At 36.2% G+C, this 12,518-nt stretch overlaps 1 protein-coding gene across 2 annotated transcripts in view; it reads left to right on the top strand.

Moving 5' to 3' along the window:
* The window catches only part of cdk19 (cyclin-dependent kinase 19), a 53,360-nt gene that overhangs the window by 24,306 nt on the left and 16,536 nt on the right, over window positions 1–12,518 (top strand). For both annotated transcript variants that reach the window (XM_052534846.1, XM_052534847.1), the window contains exons 8-11: window positions 4,756–4,825; window positions 5,048–5,120; window positions 5,549–5,646; window positions 6,270–6,348. In XM_052534846.1, the coding sequence (XP_052390806.1) occupies window positions 4,756–4,825; window positions 5,048–5,120; window positions 5,549–5,646; window positions 6,270–6,348 (320 nt within the window). The remainder of the gene's footprint in view (window positions 1–4,755; window positions 4,826–5,047; window positions 5,121–5,548; window positions 5,647–6,269; window positions 6,349–12,518) is intronic.

The following is a 12,518-nucleotide window of genomic DNA, read 5'->3' as shown; positions in this document are numbered from 1 at the left end:
GTGTGATGCTCCATGCCATGCTTAGCTCTACATTTGCCGTTGGAGTGCTTGACCCCGTAATTGCTGCTTGCAGCTATATTATTGTTATTGTTTTGAGTCACTTTTTTAACTTAATCACATTATTCGTTACATAATGTGAAGTCGTTAAAAAACATGTCATTGATTTGTTGAATAAATTATATTATTTTGGGGGTTTATCTGAGTGTGGTATGATTATACCACAATAATGGTGCAGCAGTTGAACACACAAGAAAAGTAGCTGGCAGTATATATAGACTCTGTGCTTTCTGTCCATCCAAAAGTGCTGGAAAAGTGCAATCCCATAAATGCACCAATGGGAGAGTAAAGATCTATGGCTGATCTATTGACAATGAGCAAATTAAAGAATACAGCCACAGATAATTTTCACAATGATCAACACAATCTAACAAGGGCTGCGCATATTTGCGTAAGATCACAAACAAGCAGAACCAATGATAATCAGGTGTGTGTAATCTGCTTGTTCACCCCAAAATTAAAATTAGGCCATAAATTATTCACCCTCAAGTGAATTTAGGTGTATACGACTTTCTTCTTTCAGATGAATCCAGTCAGAGTTATATATAAACATTGTCTTTGATCTTTTAAGCTGTTTAATGCCACTCAGGGGGTGTTGCAGTGCATCAGTCCAAAATAAGTTAAATATCCTTAATAAAATGTGTCTCACATGGTTCCAGGGGCTGAACAAAGCCCTTCTGTAGCAAATGGATGCATTTTTGTAAGAAAAATAACAATATTTTCAATTCAATTCAATTCAAGTTTATTTGTATAACGCTTTTTACAATACAAATCGTTACAAAGCAACTTTACAGAAAATTATGTTTCTACTATATTTAGTAGTAACTAATAGTTTGTGCACGTTTGACAGGATTTTAGAAAAAAATAAATAATAATAATAATAATACAAGGCGTAGTCAGCTAGACGATGAACTATCAATATTATTAATTAATAGTTATTATATGATGCAGTAACACATGTAGCAATAATAGTTAGTTCTGTTTGTTGATTCAGGGTTAGCATCATCTGAGGTCCTCTGAGGCTCAGCATCATCTCTTCTCAGGTTTTCTGGATCCAGACTGGAGCTTGTGTAAATCCTAGTTACCACGGGATGTAAATCCCGTGGCAAAACATAGAAACAAATAGAGACATCATTAGCATAGCTGCTGATCCAACAAAGTAAAATTAGTTTAACCCAAGCTAATGAATAAAAATACACATTTGATCAGATGCAACTACACTCACAATTTAAAAGATACATTATTCGTATGTTTGGCGAAAGAGATGTGTTTTTAATCTAGATTTAAACAGAGAGAGTGTGTCTGAACCCCGAACGTAATCAGGAAGGCTATTCCAGAGTTTGGGAGCCAAATGTGAGAAAGCTCTACCTCCTTTAGTGGACATTGCTATCCTAGGAACGACCAAAAGTCCAGCGTTTTGTGACCTTAGGGTGCGTGATGGAATTTTAATATAGCTTGTGCTCACTGTTGTACACGGAAGCAGTTCCGGGCGTAATACAGGGGAGAGATCAAAACAAAACAACGGTCACTAATTTAAAGTACAAAACGAGGATTTGTAAAGAAGAATGTCAGAGGATTTCTATATAAGCCAAGAGGAGACTGTCTTTCCTTAGCTAAAGTAAGGAAACTTTGATCCTGTAAACAAATGTTGGCACATACGCAATGCTGACCTGTATACGCCATCCGTCCGGAACTGCTTCTTTGTACAACAAGTGAGATTAAAGTGATTATTACGATTTAAATATGGATATTTTTCTTACAAACAACACATCTATTCGCTACAGAAGGCATTTTTTTCACATCCCAGAGCCGTGTGAGACACATTTTTTTTTTATGGATGGCCGCTTTTTAAATAACTTATTTTGGGCTGAAGCACTGAAAACACCCGCTGAGTGACATTAAACAGCTTGAAAGATCAAAGACAATTTTGAATATAACTCCGACTGGATTTGTCTGAAAGAAGAAAGTAATATACACCAAGGATGACTTGAGGCTGAGTAATTTATGGCCTAATTTTCATTTTTGGGTGAACTAAACCTTTAAGACCTGCTTTTGGAAGGGCAATCAATAGTGGCTTATAAACCAGAAAACTGACTAGCACAAACATTAGTAAATCATATTACATTAATCATTTACTGAATTATTATTTTAAATTGTGGAAGTTGTAGACTAATGGTTAGAGATTCGGATTTGTAATCCAAAGGTTGTGAGTTTGAGTCTCGCACCAGCAGGAATTTTAGGTGGGGTAAATGTACAGCACTCTCGCCACCTTCAATACCATGATTGACTCGCTCTTGAGCAAGTCACTGAACCCTCTACTGATTCCTGGGTGCCGCAGCATAAATGGCTGCCCACTGCTCCAGGTGTGTGTGCACTTTGGATGGGTTAAATGCAGAGCACAAATTCCGAGTATAGGTCACCATACTCGGCTGTATGTCACTTCACTTTTACTGTCACTTTAAAGAAAAAAAAAAAAAAAAACTATCCCTGCCCTTTCATGTCTTATTTGTCACTGTTTGTCTTTTGTAAATCCTGACAAGAGAGGGTTTTGCACTGGTACTAATCTGGCCATTATGTTATCTGGCCTGTTTTTTTTTTCTTTTTTTTCTTGTTTTTCTTGAATATATACTATATATATGTATGTATGTATGTATGAGGCAGGCAGGCTCATACATACATTTCCCATATGGAAAACTATAGAATTTGATTTGAGTATTTTCCAAGTCTGAAAAAAAAAAAAAAAAAAACCTTTGTTAAGTTGCTTTGAATAAAAGCGTCTGCAAAATGTCTAAATCTAATCTAAATGTAAAAGAAAACAAAAAAGGGTTTGGAAATATGTTTGTGTGTTCAGACTGTGGCCCCTATTCTGTTTTTTAAATGTATCATAACAAACAAAAAAAGAGTAGTTTTCATGAAAAAGTGTGGAAACATATCAAACAAAATCCTATATTTTCAGCTGAACAGAATTATGAATATATATACATAAATGTGCGTCTCTCCGTTGATTTGTTCTGAATGATACAAGCCTTATACTCACTATTCTTTTTATGTTAATCTATTAACTTTTTTTCTGTATGATTAATGCTTAGAAGTAAGTTAGGTCAAGGTGTATTTTCGCACCATTACGCACTTGAATTTAAAATTAAGAATACTCTCATTGGATCCAGGTAGGGTACTGGTTAGAGTAGAGTCAACAGTGTAATTACAGATGCAATGGCTGCACTTTATTTTATAGTACATGCTCTAAGTTGTACATACAGTATTACACAGAAACGTAGAAATTTCTGGGTTATATAAGGGATCTACATGAGTTAAGGTTAGGTTTAGTGGGCGGTTGATGGGTAGTATTTAATTATAAACCCATTATTGTAATTAATAAATACATGCACATGCAAGACTATAATAAGAGCTAACAGTGTCACCATGAACAATGTTAATCCAGATGCTTTAATTTTAAGTACAATGTAACAAATACACTCAAGAATTTAAAGGGGGGGTGAAATGCTATTTCATGCATACTGAGTTTTTTACACTGTTAAAGAGTTGGATTCCCATGCTAAACATGGACAAAGTTTCAAATATTAAGTTATACGTTTGAAGGAGTATTTTTGTTCCCAAAATACTCCTTCCGGTTTGTCACAAGTTTCAGAAAGTTTTTTTTCGAGTATGGCTCTGTGTGACGTTAGATGGAGCGGAATTTCCTTATATGGGTCCTAAGGCACTTCTGCCGGAAGAGCGCGCGCTCCCGTATAGCGAGGCTGAGCACAGACTCACTGATCTGAGCGATTCACTGATCAGAGCGAGAGCGTCGCGAAATGTCACAGAAGAAGTGTGTTTTTGGTTGCCAGGGCAAGACAACCCTGCACAGATTACCAAAAGAGAAACAGCATTAAGGGACCAGTGGATGGAGTTTATTTTTACAGAGCATCAACGGAGTTGTGCAAGTGTTTTTGTTTGTTCCCTGCGTTTCGAAGATGCTTGTTTTACAAACAAGGCCCAGTTTGACAACGGATTTGCGTATTGTTTATTTCTTAAGGATGATGCAATCCCAACGAAAAAGGGTCACGGTCGTGTGTTGGAACCGCAGGCGGTGAGTAAAACTGCTTCAAATATCTCTGCCTCCTTGTTAGTGCGTCCGCCTCCCATGCCGGAGACCCGGGTTCGAGTCCCGCTCGGAGCGAGTCGTTGCTGCTGCTGCTCTCGTTCAGTTTCAGCCTCGGGATCTGATTCTGGATCATAAATAAACGGCTGAATCTGACTGTTAGCCATGGTTTGTTTTGGATGATGTTTTTTTCCTCACGGTAATGTCACAGCTTCCAAACGCTCTCCACGCAAAAGCTTACTGGCGCTCGTGATTCTTTTAGCTCCGCCCACACGTCACACCTCCAGCCGGTCGTGTTTTTCCTGGAAAAATCGGTACAGACTATCTTTCTCTTATGAATATAATAAAACTAAAGACTTTTTGGAGTTATGAAGGATGCAGTACTACTCTATAGGTACTCAAGATTAACAGGATATTGAGTGAAAACGAGCATTTCACCCCCCCTTTAATAAAATGCATAATTTTCAATGTAAGTACATAGTAGTTAGAGACACCTGACGAATGAGTCCATGTGCTATTATTAGTCCTTATTTGGACTCGTAGCCTTGTTAAATGTCACTGTGCACTATTATATCATGTTTTTGTGTAATTCCTAGATAAAGACTGGGAAGATATCCGGAAAATGCCAGAATATCCGACCCTACAGAAAGATTTCAGAAGAACCACGTGAGTCTGTTCCAGAGTAACACCAAATGTATTCTCAACAGCAAAAACAATATGAATGTTGATTTGATGTCATGGTTTATATTTTCTTCATGTGTTTTGTCTAGCTCAGTATACAGACGAACAGCAAGACAGCTCTGTACTGTTTGAACATGGTATTATATTTTGTGTAGAGATTTAAATGTGCATGTGTTTATAATGATTTTTTTTAAATGTGTTTTACAGATATGCCAACAGCAGTCTTATCAAATATATGGAGAAACATAAAGTCAAACCAGACAGCAAAGTGTTTCTATTGGTAAGTCTATTGTACATGCGTGTATATACAATCAATTTGAATTATATAAAGGCATACAGTACTGTGCAGACACATATGCTTCACAAAACATTAGTTTTAAGATGATTACTTATTTAAATAATTTGCTTCAGTATTGCAGTAGGAAATTTAAATTTTAGACTTTTCTCTTTCAAATATTTCAAAAATCCAAGAAGAGTCATTCTTGGATTACTTGAAGGTATATATGCTTGTTGTTTTCCTGCACTGTTTTGCAGTGTTTCTTACATAAAAAAAAAAAAAAAAGTTTTTTTTTTAAATAGTTATTTCATCAATCTGTTTGTCTAATATCTGTTAGTTACACTATTGAACGGCTGTGTGTCCATACATCCGTTGCCTGATCATGGCTTCCTGCACCTCTTTCCCACAGTAATTAATATAATCTAATCTAGCTCCAGAAATTGCTGACTATGGACCCCACCAAAAGAATCACTTCTGAGCAGTCACTGCAGGACCCATATTTCCTGGAGGACCCCTTACCTACATCTGAGTAAGACTCATTCCACACACACACACACACACACACATTTAGATTCATCCCGAGTAATCTCAGAGGAGAAATCTTAACAATCAAAAGTATGTGGACACCCAAACACCAGACCCATATGTGCTTGTTCAACATTTAGCATTAATAGGGAGTTGATCCTCTCAAATGGCAGCTCACTGTTGAGACAAGGCTTTGGGAAGTTGCTCCAATTCAACATCATCAGTAAGCTCAGACATAGGCTGATGGAGTCTGACTTTCATTCAGTGTTCATCTAATTCATATTTAGCAGGGTTTAAGTCTGAGCTTTGATTTAGAGTTCTATACCAGACTCATTGGATCATTTTTAAGAGAAAAAAGTACCATTGTCATTCTTGGACATTGCAATTATATTTGACTTCACTGGAACTTAGCCAAACCCTTTAATTAGAAGAAGGTGTCTGCTTGCTTTTCATTCTGTAGCATACCACAAATATTTCAAATATTTCCTTTTTTCCCTCTTTCGGACAGCTTTTATAGCAGCTAAAACATGAACCGTAGTCGTTCACCTGTTATTGTATGTGAAACAATTGTAGTTCCTATAAAAACTGCTTTAATGTTTTCTTTATGTGCATGTGTGGTGCTTTTAGTGTATTTGCAGGATGTCAGATTCCCTACCCCAAACGAGAGTTTCTAAGTGAGGATGAACCAGAGGAGAAAACGGAGAAGGTAACAATGGCTGATTTAGAATGAGTTTTTTTTCAGATGTGGTCTTTAGCACTGACTTTTCACACCGTAATTTTGCAAAGAATGAAATCAGATACTTTTGTTTGGAAATTGTAGTTGGTATCTGTAACAATGTATAAAAACCTTCATAGTCATGGGAAGAAGGAGGCGGCAACCGGCGGACATTTAAATAAAACTTTAATAATTAAATAAACACAAAACAGTCACTGTCGTAACACCTCCTTTATCCTTCCGGAAATCCTCCGTGGAACCCGAGACCCGTGAGTGGCGCAGGTGTCGCTCATTTCCAATCACTCCACCGGCCTCGATCCGTTCCCACAGCTCTCGGCCCCGCCCCACTCGTCACAGTATCCTGCCTACATTGTTTTTTCAATTATGCCTTAAGCATCAGAGCAATGACAAGAAACAAATGAGAAGTAGACTTGACATCAGAGTTCAGTTCAGCCCTGTGAACCGTCCCGAATACCTTTTAATATATCTGCTCATAGATCATCCTCATAATCATCCTCTGATAGACACAGCTTTCAGATGCTCCCATGTGTATCTGTGTAAGTGCTTGTTGAAGAGCGTGAAGCGATGATCATTGTAGCCAATCACAGACATACCGTAATTCCTCAAATAAAAACCAGTAGTCAAATAAACGCTGGCCTCTTATAGTGGCTGGGGGCGTGGTCAACACAGACAAGTAAAGGCCGATCTTAAATAAAGGCTGGGGGGAAATCTATGCAGCAGAGCCAGATAACGAATGTACACGGCCACTGCTGGAGCGTTTCTCCATCTTGAGTCAAGAACCGGTTGCATCGGTTTATGGATCATCAGTACTCTGAACTGAGAACCGTTTCTGGCGGATGTGTCCGATTCGAGAACCGAGGAGCTGATGAATCTGCGCATGATTCAGCGTGAAGCAGACTGACACACACAGCGTCTGAACCGAACTGATTCTTTTGATGACTGATTCTGAACTGATTCTGTGCAATGTTATGATCTCTGTCCACTGGAACACTATCGCTTTTAATTTAAAACAGGTTATTTAAAACTTATCAGACAGATGGAATTAAAAATAAAGGCCTTCCTCTAATAAAAGTCTGCTTCAAATAAAAGCCTGTTACCTTCTGCAGTTCAGGTAAATAAAGTCCCGGCTTTAATTTGAAGAATTACGGTATGTCAAGTTTACAATAGTTCAAGTTTTGAGGGAGAGTTTGACAGAGAGCTGTGCAGGCTTCAATATAATTTAATGCCTTTAATGCACCTACAGTTCTGCTTTCAAACGTAAATAGATTTTGCAGTGATGTTTTTTGTATTTTTTTTATTGTAGTTTGTCTTATGTTTAATTTTGCTTACTTTAGTTACATTGTGTACTAAGACCGACGAAAAATGTAAAGTTCTGATTCCTTGGTTATCATGGCGGAATGAGAGTATAGTTCCTAGCCATATTGGCCTAGAATTTTCATTTTCCATCGGTATTAGTACACAATGTAACTACAGAAGAGTCAAGTTTAAAAAAAAATATATATATATATATATAAACTTTTTGTTCATTTTTGAGCGAGATGGTATTGGTCTTAACAGATTCAATGATCTATACCAAGCTAGAGCTACAGTGCTAGCGCCAGACCAGGATATTGGCCAAACGTATTCTAAAACTGTAAAACTCAAATGTTTAACTCTAGGGGAGTTGGAAAATTAGCCTAATTTAAAAAAAAAAGGGGAGTGTTCCTTTAAGTAGCTGAGGTATATTTGTACCAATAACCAAAAAAACATTTTATGTTTCAAAATTAATGATTTTTGTTTTATGCCAAAAATCATTAGGACATTAAGTAAAGATATAGATAAAGATATTTAGCAAATTTCCTACTGTAAATATATAAAAACGAACATTTTGATTAATGATATGCATTAAGAAGGCGATTTCCTCAATATTTCGATTTTTTTTTTGTACCCTCAGATCCCAGATTGTTAAATACAGTAGTTGTATCTTGGACAAATATTGTTCTATACTAACGTATCATACATGAGTGGAAAGCTTATTTATTCCGCTTTAAAATGGTCTAAATAATACCTACCAACCACTGAACTCATCTGAGTCACATGTGAAAAAAGGTCTGCTGCCTGCTGTAGGTGATTAGTTAATACATTTACATTTACATTTATTGATTTAACAGACGCTTTTATCCAAAGCGACTTACAGATGGGTTTATTAATAGAGTGGGTTATTGTAAATATAAGTAGTTTTAAATCTTCACTTTAGGAAAGTTGTAGGTCTGAACACTGCAGTGGACATTGTGACCTTGAGCAATTCACTTTGGTGCTCCAGGGAGATTGTCCCTGTAAAGAGTACTGCAAACTACTTGATAAATGCATCTGTTAAAATTACTGTTTTCTTATCGTCTACTGATAATTCTAATGTTACTCATTCCAGTGGAACTAAGAAGGAAGCAGAGTGTAGGTGTAGGAAAGAGGGAGCAGCAGAGCAACAGCTCAGATAGCAGTGTTGTTAAGCTGTTCACTTGGGCATTGAAGGATGAAATGTATCCAGGCAAAAGGCAAACAAATGCAAATAAACAAAGACACACACACCATAAAATAACCATCTCCTGTCTGCAATGCTGGAGTGAGCCAATATTTACTTTGACATTTAGTGGCTTTGGCCACACCATGCAATTGCTGCTTTTCTGAGAAGCACAATTTCAAGATGGCTGTAAGTGTATTTGAAGGAATGAGCCTTGCATCCATTAATGCAAAGACCTGCAGACCCGATTGGGTTCCTACCACACAAAAAGCCTGGTTTACAAAAGGGTTTTTGTACAAAAACTTGAAAGCACACAAAAATCTGATCTAATAATACTAGTCTATTTAAGATTGCATACTTTATTCCCTTGTGTCATTTTAGTTGGGTTTTGGTGTAATTTGGGACATTTCCCCATTTATACACAAAACACAAGAATCTGTACGAAATAATTTTATGCTAGTAATTGTTTTGTTCAAAACTATATTTAATAAAAAAAAAATGTTTTGACTGCTTTGACAGTGTCAAACTATTGCAGCTCAGCATGTCAACAGGGATTGTAGGAGGTTTTTACAAATATTCCTAGCCTACACAGGACTCTTGGATATTTTACAGCAACTGATTCAGTTAGATTTTAAGGTCAGAAATATGCCTTTTTTTAATTAGTGGTTGATTGATATAGATTTTTTTGTCTTCAAGATGAATTATATATAATACCACACTATTTAATTTAAAGTTAGTTAATGAAGCATTCACAATTTCATAAATGTAGATTTATTTTACATAATATTTACTACAATAAAATAATTTTAGAAAAAATCAATTTAATAAAAAATAAATGAATGGTGCAAGAATTAGATTTATTCTTTAGATAACAACTTAAAATTCTGTAATTATAGTATATTTCTTTCTTCCCATAATCAAACAGAGTATATGCGTTTTATGCAGGCTACACTGTATGGTCTTAAAAGTCATCAGAACGCAAAATATAGATGTTCTATATAAAGTAGTTGGCCAACCAAAATTAGCTTTTGCTGCCTCGGCTGCAAAGTGCATTTGTAGCTTTTGACCACTGAGTGGCGCTTTAACCACAAGTTATCAAGCAAGCGCATCAAAGCACATTTCCTTAAATATCCGTCAGCTTTGCCTCACTGATGTGTTATATTTGACAGCTGACCTCGGGGTATTTAACATATTGAATATTCACAGATGAAAGTTATGTGCAAGCTGGATAAATGTCAAGCCTATGAGCCTTTGCTTAAATTTTCTCTAAGGTACACAGTATTACAAAATATTTTAGATTTGAAACATTTAGTAGATGTGCAGTATTATTTATATAATATGAATTATATGTTATACTATCCTAAAGAAATGGTGGTTTACTTTGCATCGGAGCATTAAAAGTGAGAGCCTGTTTAGTGAGCTAGGCTACATGGATATATATGCAACATGTCAATATATTCTCACATATTAGGCCTATATTTGTCACAAATACATTTTTTATTTATATTTAAAAAAAAAAATTTATTTTTATAAAACAGCATGCATTTTTGTCACACACTACTTTGTTATTCATTACCTATTGTTTATTTTGACATAACTACTTGGAAAAAAAAGATATCTGTCTGTACACTGATTAATAATTTTTTTGTGATTTATAAATGGTTTCCTTTATTATAGTAAAACGTGAGGCACTGTATAAATCCGCACCCATTATTAAGGCGTAATTAAAAAAACAAACTAATAAATAAAATCTGCACAATTTAGTTAAATCATTGAAACTCTTAAGAATAGACTGAAAAATAAATGTCCTCACATTTAAACTCAAGTTCTCTCATTATAATCAACAAAATGCACACGATATAAAAAAGAGCTTCGTTAATAGACAACTTCAGGTATTTTAAAGGGAGCCTTCTTAACTTGCTTTCATGCAATTTAAGTAAAAAAAAAAATGCTGCCGCATTTAAATGCAGGTGTGTATATTCCTTAAAATATCAGAGTGCAAGATTTGCGCAGCGTCCATGATTTTGAGTGTGACGCGCAGCATTTATTCTTATTTGTCTACAAATTTTATCTTCATTAGAAATCTTGTTTGCTTTTATTTTGGATAATTACAATTATTAAAATAAAAAATTATTTACTTTGTAATGCACATGCAAAATGTGAATTTGCAATCTTATTTGCAGTCTATAGCATTTTATATTTTTTTTGTACAATATTTAACTTAACCTGCTTTATATCTTTATTATTTAATGCAAAATAGAAGTTTATGAGTCATGCATCCATTTAATCTTGATCAAGAACAACTAATGATCATCGAATTGGAGCGACATCGGCCTTTAGATAATTTTAAAATGTCAAATAGCCTTCAATTTACAGGTTACAACCGCATCTGTCTCGGTTGTAGACTTTTGAAGATTATTTTAAGCAGATCCTGTACTATAACCATAAAGAAATCTGCTTTATTATTATTTATATTCAAGTGTCAGGATGCATGACAGCGATGCGCTCTCGCGATCACTTGAATTGTTTCCTGATAATGAAATAACTTAAAATTGGGGTGTCTCACATACATGAGAAATATATCTACAGAAAGCTTGAAATGTCTACTTTTAAAAGAATCAGTTCAAAATTATAGCATTATGTAATCTGTGAAGGTTGCATTTCTCTGCCGGCAGCCATATCACCCTGGAGCCCAAGACCGGTTGCCCACTGAAGTTAAGCAGGGCTGAGCCTGGTCAGTACCTGGATGGGAGACCTCCTGAGAAAACTAGGTTGCTGCTGGAAGAGGTGCTAGTGAGGCCAGCAGGGGGCGCTCACCCTGTGGTCTGTGTGGGTCCTAGCGCCCCAGTGTAGTGATGGGGACACTATACTGTCAACAAGCACCGTCCTTCGGATGAGACTTTAAACTGAGGTCCTGACTCTCTGTGGTCATTAAAAAATCCCAGGATGTCTTTCGAAAAGAGTAGAGGTGTGACCTCAGCATCCTGGCCAGATTCACCCATTGGTCTCTGACCATCATGGTCTCCTAACAATCCCCATATCTGCTGATTGGCTTCATCACTCCGTCTCCTCTCCACCAGTAAGCTGGTGTGTGGTGGGGGTTGTGGCGCAATATGGCTGCCGTCGCATCATCATCCAGGTGGATGCTGCACACTGGTGGTGGATGAGGAGATACCCCCTGACTATGCAAGCGCTTTGAGTGCCTAGAAAAGCGCTATATAAATGTAATGAATTATTATTATTAATGAATTATTATGTACAGTACTGTGGAGATGAGAGTCAGCACTGAGAATTTCATCTTGCAGCCAACAAGAAAATATTTGTTTAATAATAAATAATTAAAATGTCTCCTTTTTCACAATTATTAGGCTTCTTCTGCCTGTGCTTTGTGGCAAACTAAATGCTTGTACTCGAGTGTGGAATATATTAATGCTCATTATGGATTATAGATATAAATATAAATGTTCGATTAGTTGAATAATAACTTTAATGAATGACTAGGCTACTAGTAACTACAAAAATCTTACGTGGGGGCAGACCTATTAAATACCCTCTAGACATTTCTGTTAAAGTTTTTTTAAGCATTTTACACGTGTTTGCATAAATTCTGAGAAGATTTTTGTGAATCCAGCCCCAGGTTTTG

This window comes from Carassius gibelio, chromosome A20, assembly GCF_023724105.1.
Source record: "Carassius gibelio isolate Cgi1373 ecotype wild population from Czech Republic chromosome A20, carGib1.2-hapl.c, whole genome shotgun sequence".
NCBI lineage: Eukaryota > Metazoa > Chordata > Actinopteri > Cypriniformes > Cyprinidae > Carassius > Carassius gibelio.
The sequence above is the reverse complement of the archived record's forward strand: the minus strand, read 5'-3'. Positions and strand labels throughout refer to the sequence as shown.